Raw genomic sequence first — 21,243 nt, 5'->3', positions numbered from 1 at the left:
TATAAAATAAATAATAAAATCACATTTTTATTAATCTTTGAAGTGACGAATGGAAAACAGTATATTTATATTGAATTTTATATTATCCAACTAATAGACTGTATAATATCTATAGAAACTATGGGACATTTTTAAATGAACTGCATTTTAGTATATGTATATTCAACAAATCGAAGAAATAATTTTTACCAGTTACTTATACCATAGATAATTTCATATTACTATAAATAGTTACTGCATTATATATATTTTTTAAATTATAGTTTCATGTCGCATCAACTGCTACGTTATTAGCGACATCGTAAAATAAGTGAGATTATACTACATTATTTGTCTAATAATTTTGGTTTCTTCGATGAAATTTAGTTACGTTTATTGATTTAAAAAGATGTTGAGTTATGAACAAAACTGCTTTCAAAAAATTAATTAAAAAATTTCTATTGATCTGTGGTTTTAAAGATACTTAGAAACATATCAGTATCATAAAATTCCAATTTGTCGTTTAAATATTGTAACGAAATCTCTATTTCGCTAAATAAATGAACACACTTTCAATAACCGTAATACGCTACTTTTCGGAGGAAGACAACTTATCTCTGGCTAAATCGCTTTTATCGCCTTTGACGTCTGCAACGTCCGCTCTCTCTCGTGTTTGTCTTTCGACTCTCTTTCGTTCCAGCGTCGTTTTCCTAACGACGCTGTAACCAACCAGAATCTTACAACAATTCTATACAACGGGTATACCGACAGACGCGTAACATTAGTATGCCGGTAGACCCGTAACAATATGAATTCTTGGTTATGGTGACGTCAGTGACCACTTTTTTACCGAAGAAAATACTTGTCTATCCACCACAAAATTACCAGGAGACACCGCAGTCTGTCATCATGCACGGTGCACTGCTCGGAACAAGTCCGATCCTTTCCAGCTACTGGATAAAAAGTTACACACGTTATCTGAACAAGAAAATAATAAACCACACGCATACAGAGCAGAGCAGATAAGCATGATAGCGATGGAGACAGCGACGTCATAGTGGGACGAAAAGGAATCGAACGCTCGCGCGCAGTTCCGTAATATTGTGTGGCGAGTACACGCGACACATACAAGGTGTGTAGATTTTTGTGGGGAAGCACAATAAAAGCCTCGTGAAGCGGATGAATGATGTCAGTAACTCGCGCGATCACGCGGCAGTCAGATAGCAGACAAGTGTTGGCGTCGAGAGCATAAACACGAGTGCGGTACGCTGCGTATATTCAACAAAACCGTGAACTCGATTTGCAAAAACAAATCGCCAAAAATTAGTGACGTGTAAATAGCTGAAGAGATCGCCATGATCGACATGTTGTCGGTGATCCTGGCGCTGGTGCTGGGCGCGGCGTTGTATTACTACTTCAAAGGGTTAACAACGTTCTTCAAGGATCGTGGAATCCCGGAGGTAAAGACGATTCCTGTGGTTGGTGGCATGTGGAAGATGTTCATACAGCAGAAGACCATGGCAGAGCTGGTCGACGAGGCTTACAAACAGATTCCCGAGGCGAAATACGTCGGCTTCTACGACTTCACCACGCCGACGGTGATGATCCGTGACCCGGAGCTGATCAAGTCCGTCACCGTGAAGAACTTCGAACACTTCCAGGACCACAGGACCATAGAGGGAATAGATAAGATCGAGCCCATGTTCAGCAAGAATTTATTCGGTCTACGTGGAGAACGATGGAAGGAAGTGAGGACCCTGCTGAGCCCTGCGTTCACCTCCAGCAAGATGAAGGCCATGTTTAAACTGATGCGCGAGTGCGCTGTGACCTACGGGAACTATTTCGCTACCTTGCCAGAGAAGAGCAGGTGTGTGGAGCTGAAGGATGCCTTCACCAGGTACACGAACGACGTCATCGCCACCTGCGCGTTTGGCATCAACGTGGACTCCATGACCAACAGGGACAACAAGTTCTACGCTTATGGCAAGACTGCTACCAGTTTCGGCAGGTGGCAGGTGTTGAAGTTCTTGCTCGTGCGCTGGCCCACGCTGTGCAAGTTCCTCGGCATCACGCTGTTCGACCCGATAATCACCAAATTCTTCCACGAGCTGGTGGCGACTACCATCAAGACCAGGGATGAACAGGGTATCGTGAGGCCTGATATGATTCAGTTGATGATGGAGACCAGGGGAAAGATGGGCCCAGGCAAAGAGCTCACGATAGAAGACATGACTGCGCAGGCGTTCGTCTTCTTCTTCGGCGGATTCGAGAGTACCTCGACCTTGATGTGCTTTGCTGCGTATGAAATCGGCGTGAATCAGGAGGTCCAGAACAGGTTGTATGAAGAGATCGACGAGGTCTTAGAGGCGAATAACGGACAGGTGTCCTATGAAGCAATCAACGACATGAAGTACCTCGATGCGATCATAAACGAGGCCCTCAGGATGTACCCTGCCATAGTTGCCGTGGATAGAGCCTGCACGAAACCTTTCGAGCTGCCCCCAGCACTGCCTGGATTGAAGCCACATGTCGTGCAGAAGGGCGAATTCCTCTCGATCCCGATCTATGGCATCCAGTACGATCCTCAATACTACGAAGAACCCACCAAGTTCATGCCGGAACGTTTCCTCGATGATCCGAAGAAGGTCTTGAATTCTGGGACCTATCTCAGCTTCGGGTTGGGCCCGAGGATGTGCATCGGCAACAGGTTCGCACTTCTGGAGACAAAGGTTCTTCTGTTCCAGATTTTCGCTCGGTGCACCTTGAAGCCAAACGCCAAGACCCCAATCCCCATGGTGCTGAGCAACAAAGGGTTCCAAATGACCGCTAAAGGTGGCTTTTGGTTCGACATCGAGCCTAGGAAAAACGCGGCCCCTGTTCTCGTTAACTCTGTCAGCAGTGGCAGTGCTATCCGCTAGAGGACTGTTATCGCATTTGTAGATAGCGGTTTTATATTTTTATAATAATTAGAGCTTGACACTGGTACAAACGATTTATCTGGAAATTGAGAACACAGTCAGCTCTTACTTATTGTTAGACTGCGAATTTGTTGCCTTTGTGACAAGTAAATCAAAGCAACAGTAATATATATTTAAAGAATTTTAAGATATTTTTATAATTTATTTAACTTGTTTAAATTTTTGTACTGCATAATAGTCAGGAGTCTACTAAGTACTGGCTTCTATAATATGCAGTGATCAAATTATTAGATCACGATTTTTGTCATATTATTATATTATGATATCATAATATATACAAATTGACAAATTTCAATTAAAATAATGAATTCTTGAATAATATTATAGTTACATTGAATTCATATTATTTTTTATGAACTAATGCTTACAAATTGCTAAAGTATTTACATTTAGCAACATTGTGTGCAACGTTGTCCGAACATTGAATACATTTTTCTGGCTCTAATGATTTGATTACTCGCTGTAATGTATGTGGTATAAGGGTTATGTTTAAATATGAGGGTTCTAATTTATTGCAATTTATGAATTCTCCGCATGTAATTGCGCGTGCTTCGAAAGTAGGTAATTTTACCGTTTCTATTTTGTTACTTCTGTATTTTATGATATGTTGGTATGTACTGTGTACAACTTTTGTAAAGCAGATGATAATTTTTCATGGATTTCCTATTCCTACTGATATGTGTATCGATTATACAATAAATATACTTCGATTGCAAATACGGAACATCGTTTCCAAAATGTATGTCCATAGTAAATAAGTCTGAAGGTTTAGGTGAGTAAAATAAACCTTTTCCTTCCGAGAATTTTGACGTAATTCAGTAATCTATATTTAGCTGCGTGGAAATTATGGTCGATAAGTATTGCGTTTTAATTGAAAATTCTCTGTGTAGAGAATAGCAGCACAGTTTATTTGATTCTCTTAACTCGGATAATTGGGAAACCAAGAATTACATTTATATAATTCAATAATTTTTTGCATAAAACTAATATTACAATAAAGTTTTAGAAAAAATAATATTTCAAAATAATATTGTGTATACTGTTTTGAAAACGTGAAAGTAAAAAGGTTAGTTAAATTATTTTATTAAGAAGAATATTGTGAATCAACTTATTTTACGTTTCAATAATTTTCTTACTTTCTCTTCACAAGTAAAATTTGTCATTCTTCTATCATATCATGTGACCTGAATCAAATTAAAAAGAAAATTATTACCTAATACATAAAAGCGTTTTAATATATTGCAAGGCAATTTTTTTTGCATGAACGAGTCATTGTGTCGACTTGATATCTCCCATTAATTGCGCGCAGCATTCGCTATCGTTAATAAGGAACATCCTTCCTGCAATTCGCAGAATGCTGTCATCAACAACACCCTTCACGTTGCCAAAGAAACACTTGGAAATACTATAACAAAACTATGGTTTGTACTCATTTAATTCCCTACGTTAATAATATCAACCGTTGTACACTGTTTAATTATTGCATAGAGAAATGCATAAATATATTTATGCAGTAATACATATATATACTTATATGAAGATCAGTGCTCACTAATGAAGTACAGTAACACAACTCAAGTGACTTTACATAGTGGGACTCACTTGCACATGCTAATTTGAAACTATTGAAAACAACGCGAATTTTATACGTTTCACACAAGTTTCACTTATCTCATTCATAGAAACAATCGGGGTTATTGCACAATAAGAAACTCATCAGGTACCTTGCACTGTAATCTAGTTAATTCTGGCATTAATAAATTGGTATTCAGCGGTATCAATTCTACTACAATAAATTTAAAAATTAACCTGACTGGGTTTCCCTAACTGGAGTTAACTTGTCATCTTCTGAATTCAACAAATAATTCTTTCACTTTATTATACATCCTGCTTACGTGGTGAAAATTACATTTGTCTTACTATGTTACGTCTCTCTAAATGTCCACGATTGAGCCGTCACTTATAGTTAACCCTTTGCACTCGGAGCTATTTATATTTTAACTAGAAAATTAAAATAAAATATTTCCATTTCTTATGATTTTTCAAATTTTATGCATACGACATTGGCTTAATACCTGATACAACACGTAAATGTTTAGTAATTGATTAGATACCGACAGATTTAATAATGTAAAAAATATTTTGAATAATGGTACAGCAATTTTTAGTGGCGCTTCAGAGTCATCATTCGAGTGCTAAGGATTAAAAGGTTACACCTACACACTGTGAAGGAAACTTCCCACCTAACCGCTTGTGTTTTATTCTGAAATCGGGCAGAAATTCCACAATCATCAAAAACGAAGAGCCGAACACTCGCGGCAAATGGGGACAAGCCTAATTGCGATAAGCTGTCTATCGCTGTTGAAGTGGGAGGAAATGAAGGGAACAACAAGCTCACGCGTGGTTTCATAAGCCGTGGCATGCAGCACACAGACAGGTTGAGAAGATTTTCGCGGGGAAACGGGGAGATAAAAGACTCGCGAGTTGCATGAACGATGTCAGTTGCGCTGTTGGGTGCATGGCAGCGAGTCCCCAGCGATTCTGCACTCGAGGACGTGTCGACACACGAGTGGGCGTGTTTTGATAAAACCAGTTCCAGCAAAACAGTGACAACGGAACGACAGTGATAGTTAGTGAAGAGACAGTCGTGTGAACCGAACCTACCGTCATGATAATGTGGTCGGTGACCTTGGCGTTGATCGCCGTGGCCGCAGCGATATACTACTACCTGAAAGGCATATACAGTTTCTTCCGCGAAAGGGGAATCCCAGAGGCGCCGTCCTACCCAATCGTCGGCAGTCTGTGGAAGGCGATATGTCAACAGAGGACATTCGCAGCGCAGGTATATGATCTCTACAAAACGCATCCTGATGCGCAGTACGTTGGGTTCTTCGACTTCTTCACGCCGGTGATCATGATCCGAGACCCGGAGCTGTTGAAGTCGATCACCGTGAAGAACTTCGAGCACTTTCAGGACCACAGGTCCATCCAATCAGACTCCACTGAACCCCTCTTCAGCAAGAACCTATTCGCCCTACGCGGGGAGCGATGGAAGGAAGTGAGGACCCTGCTGAGCCCTGCGTTCACCTCTAGCAAGATGAAGGCCATGTTCTTGCTGATGCGCGAGTGCGCTTCTACATATGGGACTTTCTTAGCTACCTTGCCGAAAGAAGGTCGAACCCTGGAGCTGAAGGACGCCTTCACCAGGTACACGAACGATGTGATCGCCACTTGTGCTTTCGGTGTCAACGTGGACTCTATGGCCGACCGTAATAACAAGTTCTACGTGTATGGCAGGAATTCTACCAGCTTCGGCAGATGGCAGTCGTTCAAGTTCTTCCTTGTGCGTAGTGCCCCTGGTCTTTGCAACTTGCTTGGTATACGTCTGGTCGACAAGGTGATCTGTGATTTCTTCATGGACTTGGTATCGGATACCATTAAGACCCGAGATGAGCGGGGTATCGTGAGGCCCGATATGATTCAGTTGATGATGGAGACCAGGGGGAAACTGGGTCCAGGCAAAGAGCTCACGATAGAAGACATGACTGCGCAGGCGTTCGTCTTCTTCTTCGGCGGTTTCGAGAGTACCTCGACCTTGATGTGCTTCGCTGCGTACGAAATCGGCGTGAACCAGGAGGTCCAGAAGAGGTTGCAGGAGGAGATCGATGAGGTTCTAGAGGCTAACGATGGAGAGGTAACCTATGAAGCGATCAACGACATGAAGTACCTCGATGCGATTGTAAACGAAGCCCTCAGGATGTACCCTGTCATAGTTGCCGTTGATAGAACCTGCACGAAACCCTTCGAGCTGCCCCCAGCGTTGCCTGGATTGAAGCCACATGTCGTGCAGAAGGACGAATTCCTCTGGATCCCGATCTATGGCATCCAGTATGATTCTCAATACTACGAAGAGCCAGAGAAATTTATCCCAGAACGTTTCCTTGATGATCCGAAGAAGATTCTCAATTCGGGATTATACTGGAGTTTTGGGATGGGGCCTAGAATGTGTATTGGTAACAGGTTCGCGCTTCTGGAGACAAAGATTCTTCTGTTCCACGTATTTGCTCGATGTAATTTGAAGCCTAATGATAAGACTACTATTCCCATGGAGCTAAGCAAGAAAGGGTTCCAGATGACCTCTAAGGGCGGATTCTGGTTTGATATCGAGCCCAGGAAGACCGCACCACCTGTTCTCGTTAATTCTGTCAGCAACGGCAGTGCTATCTGTTAGAGAAATTGTTCGGGATTTGTACATCACATTTTCGTATTTTTTTATATGTTTAGATTAATTATAGCGCGTTGATTCGTCAGGATGTCTCCGAGATTGTCCGTTGTTATTGGTTATTGATCAATACTATATTTATGTGGTACTGTGGGTGATTGATAGACTGCGGATTTTTATGAAAAATTAAATTGTCAGAAGTAGAAGCCACATAGGAATTTTGTTATTATATTTCGCAATGTGTAAGTTGAACGAATTTCATCGAATTTAATGCGAGGCATGTCCGCACACGCTCACAAATTATGTAAATACACTTCATAACTGTTTATATTCATTTTTGACGGCTACAAAACGCAAACGTAGTTTTCAGAGATTTCAGAGATTCGCGCGATTAAGATAAATTCGCACAATCTGGGAATCGTGACGTCATTTGCGAATCTACGCGTGGCCATTTCGTAATAAAAACAAGGTGAGTATAGTAAGTATACTCTTTTATTCAGTATGTATGACATCGAAAGATGAATTTGATAGCTCGGGGGGATGAAAATTCACCGAACTTTTTGCATTTCAATATCGATCTGTGCCACTCAGGACGGGAGAGCTATTAATAGAGTATGATAAAAATTAATAGAGTGCTGTTACTCTATGCGTGTTGGTACCCTTTTCAATCCTTGAAATATTTCGATTGATATTTGCATATTACACCGACGCTAAATATTTCCATGTGCATCATCGCTAACAACTTTCACGCAGAGTATGCTTATAAAAAATTGTGATTGCTTTTTCAAAAGAAATGTTAATATGTTTAACTTCTGGTCGAAATGCACTAAAATGCAATTTTCTCTCAAACTTTCAAACTTTCACACAGAGTATGTTTATAAAAAATCGTGATTACTTGATTGCTTTTTCAAAAGAAATGTTAATATGTTAAACTTCTGGTCGAAATGCACTAAAATGCAATTTACGTATTTTCGAATTCGATCATAAACCATTGCAACAACGATGTAGAGAGTGTTTATGTAAAAATGTAACATTTCTTATCTCTTCATTTTAAGATAACTTTAATATCACATATAGCAATTCTGGGAATTACTGTGCATGCATTAATTGGTTTGATAAGACTAGCGATTAATTATTCACGGAGCTTACGAGAAAACAATAGTTTATCTCACATTCTATTTTAGTGTCGATATGAAAATAATGAGGGCGCAGTTTAAGTGAAAATTATTGATTGAGAAATTAAAATGGTTTAACATCATCAATCATACAAGGTAGTCCAATAACTATGACCACCTCGAATATTTCCGTTATGTGTAACAATAAGAAAAAAATGACATACAAAACTTGCATGATATAGAGAGGATTTTAATACAAATATATTTTATACTGATGAAGGCAATTCGAACATTTCAAGGTCGCTTTGTGAACTGAATGTTTCGATTCAGTTAAGTGTAGCCTATCCAACGTCCACAAGATTCATGACCACAGCAATATGTTTCTCCCGAGGCAGAGCAAGTTTCAATCGAAATATTTCTTTATCGTTTATCGAAATTACTTGAATTACGGAAATGTTCAAAGTGGTCAAAGTTCGTCAAAGCTCGTTGACCCTGTACAGTTATAGGCATAGTCCGTCGTCCGAGGGTCAAACGAGATGTTTTGATCTCGTGTGACATCTGTGGGCATCAACGTGGCACTGAACCTGTGCATAACACGGGGTTAATTGGAAAGAACTTGCAGCCAATAAATGTTTCGTAAGGCCGAGCTGGAATCGGCGTAACGAACGCGGAGATAATCGAAGCAACTCAAAAAATCACCGACAGCGGTGGTCGTTCAACGCAAACCGCAGCTTGGACGAAAGTAGAAACGAAAAAATAAAAATGTTCGGAGGTAGAGGCAGAGAGGGAGAGAGGGAGAAATAGAGAGTGCGAGAGAGAGAATTACCATTTCCCGAGTCCCGACGGCAGTAATGGACGCCTGTTACGCGTCCATCTCAATTACAATCTCCTGAATGGATCGACCTTCTCTACATGACCGGCACGTAGCGCGGCGTTGCGCAATGTATAACAGTCGTATAATGTATTCCGGTACGTGATCGGCCGGTGTCAAAGACGTGATACGACCTTGTGAATGTTGCCTTAATGAGCGGCTAGGCTGCTCTCCGCAGAGGCTCCTCGTTTCGAATGGCGCCCGCGAATGGACCGTTCTCGAAAGCGAATCAGTTTTCCCTGAATAACTCGCGACGCGATCGCTTTGGCGAAGGCGCTTTCATACAATTGACCCAGATATCAGCCGCGACATTCCTCCGATTGACTCGCAAAGACGATTACGGGGCCGTGAATTGAGTCGACAGCTGCGCTGCTCGAAGGCCGAGCCGCCGATCCAGCCTCACCAGTTTTAACACTTTGCTGACGAGATGTGCGACCATCACGATTTTTCGTATCACCCGAAGAAAGTCAAATGAATTTTGCGCAAGTCGTTTTCAATTGTAACACATGATGGTCAGGGAGAATTTAGAACTTTTGCTTTTCTTTGTTGTCTTCGAGTTTGAGTGAGCCTCGAAAACAGAGGTACTCATAGTCTCGCACAGGTCCCATTTCATTGTCTGACAGACCATGAAGTTGTCTACAGCGATAGCTTCCGCGTTAGAAAAGAATAACTTCGAAAGAATAACTTCAAAAGCAGAAAAGGCGATGGAAATTTCCTATTCTCGAAACAAACACGATTCTCGGGGCAGAACTCTATAATTGTTACGTCGACAAAATAGGGAACCTGCTGGTAATTTTATCTGTATTTTTATTTTAACAATTTGATGAAATAGAGTCCAGTTCTTCTTCTAGTCTCGTTTTCAATTCAATTCCTGATTTTGATAGGATTTTTATAATTGTTATAAAATCAGTTTGAACTTGAAAATCCCACTAAAATAAAATTTAAAATTAAAATTAAAATTAGAAAATGGATTTCAGGACAGAAAATAGTAAATGATCAAGAATAATGCTTTGAAATCCAAAAATTTATAGTTAAAAGATGCACTTCGTGTATCAGTGTTGATGAATTAGTGTTTATTGAAAATATCTTTAGATATCGATGTTTAATATAAGACAGGGACTCATACTAAATTGATACTATACATATGAGACATATACATATAGTAATCATATAAAACTATTCTCGAAAGACAACGTTAGTGATGGATAATGTAGAAACCGACAGGATAAATCATGTTTGATTAATTTATTTATTGATCTATTTTTCAGATTCTAAGGAAATTTTATTTAAGGATTGGGAAGAATGTTTTCCGATTATTTTAGATAGAGTGTACAATCTGTGCGAATACAGATAATTATCGTTAAACTTTCTCTGGATACTGCGAAAAATCTCTTTTTCCGAGCGAACATCCCTTAGGTTCGCTAGGAAATATCTGGCAAGTTGACCCGATAAAACCACCCCCTTTAATGTAATTCACTCACCGCCATCGGTAAGGGTTGCTCGAGTGGTTGAACGTAGGTTAGCGATCGAAGGAGGAGCATGAAGAGAGGGTTTTGGCCAGAATTAATGAACTGAAGATCGCGAGGGTAGATCCCTGCTGTGTATTGTCTTGTCGTGTTAATGGAAAGAGGTGCGAACAGACAGACAGAAGGGAAAGCAGATCTTACTGTCTATTTGTTTTTACCCCTTTCTCCGAACAGATTTTTCAGGCACTCTACTTTCATAGATCATTACACGAAGGCGAGAATCTCTTTTCCGAACTGTACACTGTTGCTATCCAGACATTTGTTTCAATTTGTTTTGAAAGACGTAACTTATCGGCGTTTAACGACGCGACGTCAAAGCCAATGTCGATGCTGCTGATACTAATTTTATCACCACAGCTCGTAAATTTTATGAAAGAATTGGTTAACATTTAATTTAATAATTAAAGAGGTAGGGAATTGAATGGGTGGGTACCAAATCTATAAATTGAAGTTACTTCTGAAGTACCTTACTTTCGTCTAATTGTACATATTTATCTTAATCATTTTTATTGCTGGAAAATTTTTGGTCTGAATAGTTGCTGAACGATAAAAATTGAATATTCCTGAAAAGAAGGTCTTTTACTAATTTATTTTAAACAATATCGTTCAATTCTAATCTGTGCAGTGATTAGATGACTAATCTCTTAAAAAACGAAAAATAATACTTCAAGCATTAGTATAGTATTGACACCATCAGAATTTATCTTATCAATGTAGGTTTAAAAATCAGTTTCATATAAAAAATACAAAACTTATGTCTATATGATTTCCTAATACAATCTTGGACTAACGTGCTCCTAATCAATACTTCTGTTTACATTCAACGTGAATATAAAATCATAAATATATTAGGTGATACCATAATTAACTTTTTATAGTTTTATACGGTGAAATTTTTATATTTTACCTTCCAGAAATATGAAAAAAGTCGTACTGTTTATGAGACGAGCAGATTAAGTAGCACAATAACAATATAAAACCAAGATAGTGATACGACTTGAAAAACTGAAGATAACAAGTAGAAGATAAGTAGATAGAAGTGACATAATCGCTTGTTTTTATTTAGCACGTGTGAAAACAATTTAAGTGCTTTATATATATTTCATTCACAGTGAGCACTATGAATAATGTATAATTCTCTTGTTAACCTCTATGAAGATTAACATAGTATTGTTTTGCAAACAGCAAGAAACATTGTGCGCCACTTAATCTAGTCGGAACGTACCTAATCGAATCGTATGAATCAACAGATGATGTAACTGCCTCCTTCACATCCAAGTCGTGGCAGCATTTATTAAAATATCATTTATTTATTCCCATTCTTCCTCTCTCTTGTGCTCTCTTAATATTATACATTTAATTCTCATGCAATTCTACTGAAATTAGAAAATCTATTTTAATGAAATTTTACATATCCATATATCTATAGTTTTAATTTGTCCAAAAATTAATTATTTTTGATGAGACTGAATTTTAAAAAACTGCATAAATAATATTTTGAAGTGAATCTTTATGAATATTTTGAATAGTTTGAACTGACTATTTAGGACTAGAATCATTCTGAAACAAATTAGTTTGACGACCTGTAAAATTATACTTTGGCAACACCATATAAATTACCTATTTATAATATTTATTTATTTATAGTTTATTTTAACGTTGTCGCATTAACAGCGAGGTCATTAGCGACCACGTGTGGTTTACACGTATTGTTAGTTACAACATATTTAACATGTAATTTGTAAAAAGGCTTGTAGTTAACATTGTCACACACCATACACGTCCACCACTTTTGTAAACATTTTCTGTTAATTCTTATTAATTTGCAAATGTTTTCTAACAATTCTTATGAATTTAGAAATTTTTTCAGATAATTTTTATGAATTTGCAAATGCTTTCCGATAATTGACTGTAAATATTTTCTGTTAATCTCAATTAAGAAATTTCTAATATCGATTACGATGAATTTTCAAAAATATGAACCCAAAAGAACAGAGGATCCAAGACAATACTTTTCGAATCGTGAGAAACAGAGGGAACATGGGTCAACCCGAAAGTGAAACGCAAGACGAACAAGAACAGCTCATAGATTTGTTATAATAATATACTCTCGAACGAAGAGAAGCTGATAAGATTCAGTGATAAGGTGCAGCAAAACAATGGGACAAGAGAAAAACATTTCCAATATTGCGTTATTCATGCTCGCGTCCGTTCCCATATTAAGTACGTTGGAAATACACGGTCGATTTTCTTGCCAAAATACCGATATGCTATACTGTTTTATAGCGTTCAATATTTTCATCCGGTGTGAGAGTATCGACGAGCTATCAGAAACGACAGCAGCAGCATTGAGCGGGACGACTTACTGGCATTCTGCATTACACGTGCCATTAGGCAACAAATTATCAACATACTGGCTACAATTCTTTCGCGGCTCGATGTTCAACCAATATCCATCACGAGCACTGTTCGCGACGAAGTTGACGGACATTTTCAGCGGGATCTCCGTTCTCGCACAGGTCTTCAAATCGCAGCGAGCCAGTATATGGAAAATGATCACTTTCATTTCAGTTAACGCGAACCTGTTACCGATGCAAATTCTCGGGCCGATGCCGAACGGAATGTACGTTCCCGAACCCATGATCCTCTTACCATCCTGAATGAATCGCTCCGGATCGAACAGATCGGGATTGTCGAAATACTTCGGATCAGTTTGGATCGCGTAGGCCGGGATCCACACGTTCATTCCCTTTTTGACAGTGAACGGCTTGCCACCGGGAACCGCTGGCGGTAGCTCGAAGTCCTTCGTACATATCCTATCCAGGGTGACAACTACCGGATATAGCCTCATGGCCTCGTTGACTACAGCGTCCATGTACTCCATGCCAGCAATAGCTTCATAGGTCACCTGTCCCTTCGTGTTCTCCATCACCTCATCGACCTCCTCCTGCAACCTCGTCATATACTGAGGGTGCGCTAGCAAGTTGTATATAACCAAACAGGCCTGGCTCGCGACGCTGTCGTAACCTCCAAAGTAGAAGCTGAAGGCATTGCTGACTATTTCCTTGGTGCTGAACGGCATCTCGGTCTTCCCGTTCTTCTGGATATCCAGCAGATGCTGCAGCATGTCGGGTCTGTACAGACCGTTCTCCTCTCTGTATTTCATGTTGTCCAGGATCGTTCTCTCGAAGAAGTCCGCGGTCTCCTTTGCCAAGAAGCGGATGTTCAACATCTTCGCGAGCGACTTCATGTGCCTCTGCAACATGAACTTGATGCCCACGAAGAATCCCGTGAAGTTCGTCGCCTTCTTTCCGTTCACATACATCGCATTATTGGGATCCTTGATCGTGTCTACATCCAGGCCGAACACGCAGTTGGCGATTACGTCGTTCGTGTACTTCGTTAACACGTTCTTCAACTCCAGTTGCTTCCGCTCTTCTGCTGGTAGGTTGGTCAGATGCTTCGCGAAGCGGCCCGCCACCTGATTCATCAGCAGGTACATGTTCTTGATCTTCCTGGAGGTGAACATGGGTGTCATCTGGTTCCTCACGTCCTTCCACTCGTCGCCCTCGAGACCGAACAGCATATCAGCGAACAATGGGTTCAGTTCCTTGTCAAAGAAGGATCGGTGATTCATGAAAGAGTCCAGGTTCTTGATCGCGACACTCTTGATGAGCTCGATGTCGCGCAGGACGATGATCGGCACCGTGAACTCGTAGAAGCCGACGTACTTTGCTTCAGGATTATGGTAGTAGGTCCTCTTCACTGTCTCGCAGAATGGCTCCCGTCGAAGCAAAAACCTACCCATATTTCCAACAACTGCAGTCGGCGTGACATGATCGATGCCGTGATTTTTGAAGAAGTCTATGCCCCTGAAGGCGTAGTAGTAGACCGCCATTAAAACGGCCACTACCGCCAATACTATTGACAGAGGATCCATCTCGATGCCGTTCAAAGACTATGCTTGGCTCGATGTTGCAGCTGGTATGACACAGAGAAGACTGGCTGCGTACGGATAGCCAGTTTCTACTTTCCTCTTCCCCAGGAGTTACTCATAATGAATGGATGGCCCCACTTCTGTCTCCAGCTGACCCGTCTATCTCCGGGAATTTCCAGTGGTTGTTGAACGAGTTATCATCCAGATAAAAAAACAGCAGTCTCAACGGACTGCTAAAATATCTGCTCCACTCTTGCCAGATATGTCGCTATCGAATATTGTTCGCAAGTGCGTCCCGCTACTTGATATCACCATATTCTATTACGAATTTTAGTATTCGGTTATCTATAATGATTGGACTGTTGATTTTGTGTATTTATGGTAACAAACAGACAGGTGAATCACACAAGAATGAAATGAGTACCTAGGCAAGCATGTATTTATCACTTGATAAGGGACTGTCGCGTGCCTCTATGACGCATGACGTACGCAACGTACACATTTGTTGGTTGCCGCATCTCAGGCGGATTTTTAATTGTTAATAACTGAAAGACGAAGCCGAGATTGCAAATTTTTATTTTTTATTTCTGGCCTGTATTGTGTGTGGAGAACCATCCCTTAAATTTTTAATTTCCTGCAAAAGCTACTCTTACCCTAATATTCTTCAATAACGTTTTCGTTCACAAATTATGGAGTAATAATACTGACTGAAATAAAACTAATAATTTGTATGACTTTGTCAACATTTTCTTATTGTTATGGATTTGCGAACAATTCCTAACAATTATCAAAGCTTTGTAATCATTTTCTGATCATTCTCATGACTGTAAACATTTTCTGATACCTCTTATGATTTTAAAAACTCCTCTCGTTAAATTTCACGACTGTATAAAAATATTTCGATTTTTACGAATTTTCGGACAAGTCTCGAGACTTCAAAGAAATTTACATTCGCCAATACATCAATCCAGACAAACAAAAGATTCAAAATTGACATTTTGAAACAGTGACAAATAGAGGAAGCAGGCGATGCACGTCACGTTGAAAATAAAACGAAAAACTAACAAAAATTGCTGATAAATTTATTAATATACATGGACGGAGAGGGGTGAATTAGCTTCAGATGGCATCATGAAAGAAGGGGGGAACATTTCTAGTATTCTAACAATCAAATTACTGAGAATTGCGCCTGTTCATATATTACATTAGAAATACACGAAAGTAAACATATTCTATATGCATCAGGCCTGGGCAACATCTTTGCCCACCACCACTGTATCACAGTTCATCCACTATCAAATGTTTCACACACATATTGCCCTTACACATACATACATACATACACTCTCTCTCTCTCTCTCTCTCTCTCTCTCTCTCTCTCTCTCTCTCATAATCTCTCAACCTCCTACTTTCCTCAAGAATTTGGTGGAGAGGACCTAGGAGTAGAGAGAGGTCCAGACCTGTTCCATACAATACAATGTTTTCGCCCGGTGTAAGAGTGTCAACAACCACAGATAGTGTCAAGCGCGATGACTTATTTGATTTCAGTACTCCGTGTGGTATTAGATAACAGATTATCGACATGTTTGCTACAATTCTTCCGTGGCTCAACCCTGAACCAATAGCCGCCACGAGCACCGTTTGTAAACAAGTTGACGGACATTTTCAGCGGGATCTCCGTTTTCGCGCAGGTCTTCAGATCGCAGAGAGCCAGTATATGGAAAATGATCACTTTCATCTCAGTTAACGCGAATCTGTTACCGATGCAAATTCTTGGGCCCATGCCGAACGGCATGTACGTTCCCGAACTCAAGATCTTCTTACCATCCTGAATGAATCGGTCCGGATCGAACTGGTCGGGATTGTTGAAATACTTCGGATCGGTTTGGATTTCGTGGATTGGAATCCACAGAGACGTTCCCTTTTTGACAGTGAACGGTTTGCCACCGGGTACCGCTGGTGGCAGTTCGAAGTTCTTCGTGCACTGCCTGTCCAGGAAGACAGCTATCGGATATAGCCTCATGGCCTCGTTGATCACAGCGTCCATGTACTCCATGCCAGCAATAGCTTCATAGGTCACCTGTCCCTTCGTGTACTCCATCACCTCATCGACCTCCTCCTGCAGCTTCGCCAGATGTTCAGGGTGTGCTAGCAAGGTGTGCAAAATCAAAGAGGTCTGGCTCGCGGTGGTGTCGTAACCTCCGAAGTAGAAGCTGAAGGCATGGCTGACTATTTCCTTGGTATTAATCCTTCTCTCGATTTTCTCGTTCGTTTGGAGATCTAGCAAATGTTGCAGCATGTCGGAACTGCGTACACCGTTCTCCTCTCTGTACTTCATGTTGTCCCGAATCGTTTTGTCGAAGAAGTCCTCGGTCTCTTTCGTCATCATCTTGACGCCTAACAGTTTCGCGAGCGTAGTCATGTTCCTCTGAAGCATGAACTTGATAGCCATCCAGAATCCGTTGAAGTTCAATGCCAAGTTTAAATACTTGTAGTATGGATTATTGGGCTCCTTAAGCGTGTCTACGTTCAGGCCGAGCACGCAGCTGAGAATCACGTCGTTCGCGTATTTCTGAAGCAGGCCCCTCAGCTCCAACTCCCTTCGCTCTTCTGCTGGTAACTTGGTCAGATGCAAAGCGATACGGGCTGCCACCTCGTTCATCAGCAGGTACATGCTCTTGATCTTGCTGGAGGTGAATATGGGAGTCACCTGGGTCCTAGCTAGTTTCCAGTCGTCGCCTTTTCGGATAATCAGCATCTTGTCGAAGATATGGTTCAGACCCGGTTCGAGGAAGGGTCGGTGATCTGTGAAAGATTCCGAGTTCCTTATCATGACGGACTTGATGAGCTCGATGTCGCGCAGCATGATGATCGGCTGGTTGAACTCGTAGAAGCCGACATACTTTGCGTCAGGATTATGGTAGTAGGTCCTTTTTATTGTCTCGCATAACGGCTCCTTTCGAAGTAGGAACCTACCCATATTTCCAACAACTGCAGTTGGTGTGACATGATCGATGCCGTGTTTTTTGAAGAAGTTTAAGCCCCTGAAGGCATAGTAGTAGACCGCCATTGCAACGGCCACTGTCGCCAATAATATTGACAGAGGATCCATCTCGATAACGTTAAAAGATTATGCTTGGCTCGATGTTGCAGCTACTATGACACAGAGAAGACTGGCTGCGTACAGATAGCCACAGTACGCAAGTAGAAACTTACCGCTTCCCCAATAGCTGCTTATAATGATTAAATGCCCCCACTTCTGTCTTCGGCTAACCCGACCTTCTCCGACAACTTCCAGTGGTTGTTGGACGAGCTATCATCCCGATAACAAATAGCAGTCTCAACGGACTGCTAAAAAATCTGCTCCAGTCTTTCCGGATATCTCGCTATCGATGTTATCTGCCGAGACGAATTTGCAATTCGATGCATTTTCACTGTATCGTTCGCAACTGTGTCCCGCTACATGATATCACCATATTATATTACAAATTTTAGTATTCGGTTATACATATATTATGATTGGACTGTTGATTTTATGGAGTTATAGTAAAAAGCAGATAGGTGAATCAAGAATGAAATGTGAACCACGGTATGCATGTATTTATCACTTGATAAGTTACTGACACGTGCCTCCATGACACACGACGCACGACGCGACGAACGCAACGTAAACATCTGTTGGTTGGGTTGCCGCATCTCAGGCGGATTTCTAATTGTTAATAACTAGACTGCGGATCTTTACGCAAAATAAAAATTGTCTTCATGTATTGTACAACATAGGAGCCAAATAGAAATGTAATTTTTTCTCTAATGATATTAATCAGCTGAAACGGATACATTGATATTTTGAAATACTTCTAATCTGTCCACTGCTTAAAATCGCACATACTCATTTTTTCCGTAAATGCATAAAATCCGAAGTAAAACTAAAAGACGAAGCCGACATGGCAATCTTTTTATTTTTTCTTTTGGCCTATATTGTGTATGGAGAACCATTCCTTAAATTTTCAAGTCCCTGCAGAAACCCCTCTCACCCTAATATTTTTCAAAGCGTTTTCGTTCACACATTGTGAACTAATAATACTGACTGAAATAAAACTGATAATTCGTATGACTTTATCAGTATTTTCTTATTGTTATGGCTCTGCGAACAATTTCTGACACGTATCATAGATTTTCTGATGATTCTCATGACTATAAACATTTTCTGACACCTCTTATGATTTTAAAAATTTCTCTCGTTAAATTTCAGGACTCTATAAACAATATTTCCATTTTTACCAATTTTCGGCCAAATCTCAAGACTTCAAAGAAATTTACATTTGCCAATACATCAATCCAGACAAACAATAGATTCAAAATTGAAATTTTTGAAATAGTGACGAATAGAGGAATCGGGCAATGCACGTCACGTTGAAAATAAAACGAAAAACGAACAAAAATTGCTGATAAATTTATTAATATACATGGACGAAGAGGGGTTAATTAGCTTCAGATAGCATTATGAAAGAAGGGGGGAACATTTCCAGTATTCTAACAATCAAATTACTGAAAATTGTGCCTGTTTATATATTACATTAGAAATACACGAAAAAACACATATTTTGTGTTACATAAGGCTGAGAAACATCTTCCCCACTATCACTGTACCAGTTCGTCCACTATCAAACATTTCATACTGTCCTTACACATATACACTCCTAACCTCCTACATTCCTCAAGAATTTGGTGGAGAGGACCCAGGAGTAGAGAGAGGTCCAGGCCTGTTCCATACAATGCAACGTTTTCGTCCGGTGTGAGAGTGTCAACAACCACAGATAGTGTCAAGCGCGATGACTTATTTGATTTCAGCACTGAGCGTGCCATTAGACAACAGATTATCGACATGTTGGCTAGAATTTTTCCGTGGCTCAACCCTGAACCACTATCCATCTCTAGCAGCATTTCCCATAATGCTGAATGATAGTTTCAGCGGGATCTCCGTTTTCGCGCAGGTCTCCAGATTGCAGCGAGCCAGTATATGGAAAATGATCACTTTCATTTCAGTTAACGCGAACCTGTTACCGATGCAAATTCTCGGGCCGATGCCGAACGGAATGTACGTTCCCGAACCCATGATCCGCTTACCATCCTGAATGAATCGCTCCGGATCGAACAGATCGGGATTGTCGAAATACTTCGGATCAGTTTGGATTGCGTGGGCCGGGATCCACAGGTTCATTCCCTTTTTGACAGTGAACGGCTTGCCACCGGGAACCGCTGGTGGCAGCTCGAAGTCCTTCGTACACATCCTGTCCAGGACGACAAGTATCGGATATAGCCTCATGGCCTCGTTGATCACAGCATCCATGTACTCCATGCCAGTAATAGCTTCATAGGTCACCAGTCCCTTCGTGTTCTCCATCACCTCATCGACCTCCTCCTGCAACCTCGCCAGATGTTCAGGGTGCTCTAGCAAGACGTGCAGAATCAAACAGGCCTGGCTCGCGACGGTGTCGTAACCTCCAAAGTAGAAGCCAAAGGCATTGCTGACTATTTCCTTGGTGCTGAACGGCATCTCGGTCTTCTCGTTCTTCTGGATATCCAGCAGATGCTGCAGCATGTCGGGTCTGTACAGACCATTCTCCTCTCTGTATTTCATGTTGTCCAGGATCGTCCTCTCGAAGAAGATCTCGGTCTCCTTTGCCATGAAGCGGATGTTCAACATCTTCGCGAGCGACTTCATGTGCCTCTGCAACATGAACTTGATGGCCACGAAGAATCCGGTGAAGTTCGTCGCCTCCTTTCCGTTTACATACATCGCATTATTGGGGTCCTTGATCGTGTCTACATCAAGGCCGAACACGCAGTTTGCGATTACGTCGTTCGTGTACTTCGTTAACACGTTCTTCAACTCCAGTTGCTTCCGCTCTTCTGCTGGTAGGTTGGTCAGATGCTTCGCGAAGCGGCCCGCCACCTCATTCATCAGCAGGTACATGTTCTTGATCTTCCTGGAGGTGAACATGGGTGTCATCTGGTTCCTCAGGTCCTTCCACTCGCAGCCCTCAAGAGCGAACAGCGTATCAGCGAGCAATGGGTTCAGTTCCTTGTCAAAGAAGGCTCGGTGATCCATGAAAGAGTCCAGGTTCTTGATCGCGACACTCTTGATGAGCTCGATGTCGCGCAGGACGATGATCGGCACCGTGAACTCGTAGAAGCCGACGTACTTTGCTTCAGGATTATGGTAGTAGGTCCTCTTCACTGTCTCGCAGAATGGCTCCCGTCGAAGGAAAAATCTACCCATATTTCCAACAACTGCAGTCGGTGTGACATGATCGATGCCGTGATTTTTGAAGAAGTTTACGCCCCTGAAGGCGTAGTAGTAGACCGCCATTAAAACGGCCACTACCGCCAATACTATTGACAGAGGATCCATCTCGATGCCGTTCAAAGACTATGCTTGGCTCAATGTTGCAGCTACTATGACACAGAGAAGACTGGCTGCGTACGGATAGCCAGTTTCTACTTTCCTCTTCCCCAGGAGCTGCTGATAATGATTCAATGCCCCTTCTTCTGTCATCGGCTGACTCAACTGTCTCCACCTACTCGACTATCTCCGGCAACTTCCAGTGGTTT

At 41.2% G+C, this 21,243-nt stretch overlaps 1 protein-coding gene and 4 pseudogenes across 1 annotated transcript; 2 read left to right on the top strand and 3 right to left on the bottom strand.

Annotated features, from left to right (window-relative positions):
• The first annotated feature begins 553 nt into the window (after window positions 1-553).
• LOC143215381 (cytochrome P450 9e2 pseudogene) lies at window positions 554-5,238 on the top strand (annotated as a pseudogene).
• A 218-nt stretch (window positions 5,239-5,456) lies between these two features.
• LOC143215380 (cytochrome P450 9e2 pseudogene) lies at window positions 5,457-7,507 on the top strand (annotated as a pseudogene).
• Window positions 7,508-12,314: 4,807 nt separating this feature from the next.
• Window positions 12,315-14,947, bottom strand: LOC143215377 (cytochrome P450 9e2 pseudogene; annotated as a pseudogene).
• Window positions 14,948-15,695: 748 nt separating this feature from the next.
• Window positions 15,696-18,923, bottom strand: LOC143215378 (cytochrome P450 9e2-like). The gene has a single exon (XM_076437474.1). It carries the CDS (start codon window positions 17,738-17,740, stop codon window positions 16,163-16,165), a length of 1,578 nt encoding a protein of 525 aa, XP_076293589.1. The 5' UTR covers window positions 17,741-18,923; the 3' UTR covers window positions 15,696-16,162.
• A 145-nt stretch (window positions 18,924-19,068) lies between these two features.
• Window positions 19,069-21,207, bottom strand: LOC143215385 (cytochrome P450 9e2 pseudogene; annotated as a pseudogene).
• Between the last annotated feature and the right edge of the window lie 36 nt (window positions 21,208-21,243).

The sequence above is a fragment of the Lasioglossum baleicum genome, chromosome 13 (genome assembly GCF_051020765.1).
Source record: "Lasioglossum baleicum chromosome 13, iyLasBale1, whole genome shotgun sequence".
NCBI lineage: Eukaryota > Metazoa > Arthropoda > Insecta > Hymenoptera > Halictidae > Lasioglossum > Lasioglossum baleicum.
Note: the sequence above shows the minus strand (reverse complement) of the source record. Positions and strands in the feature narration are given on the sequence as shown.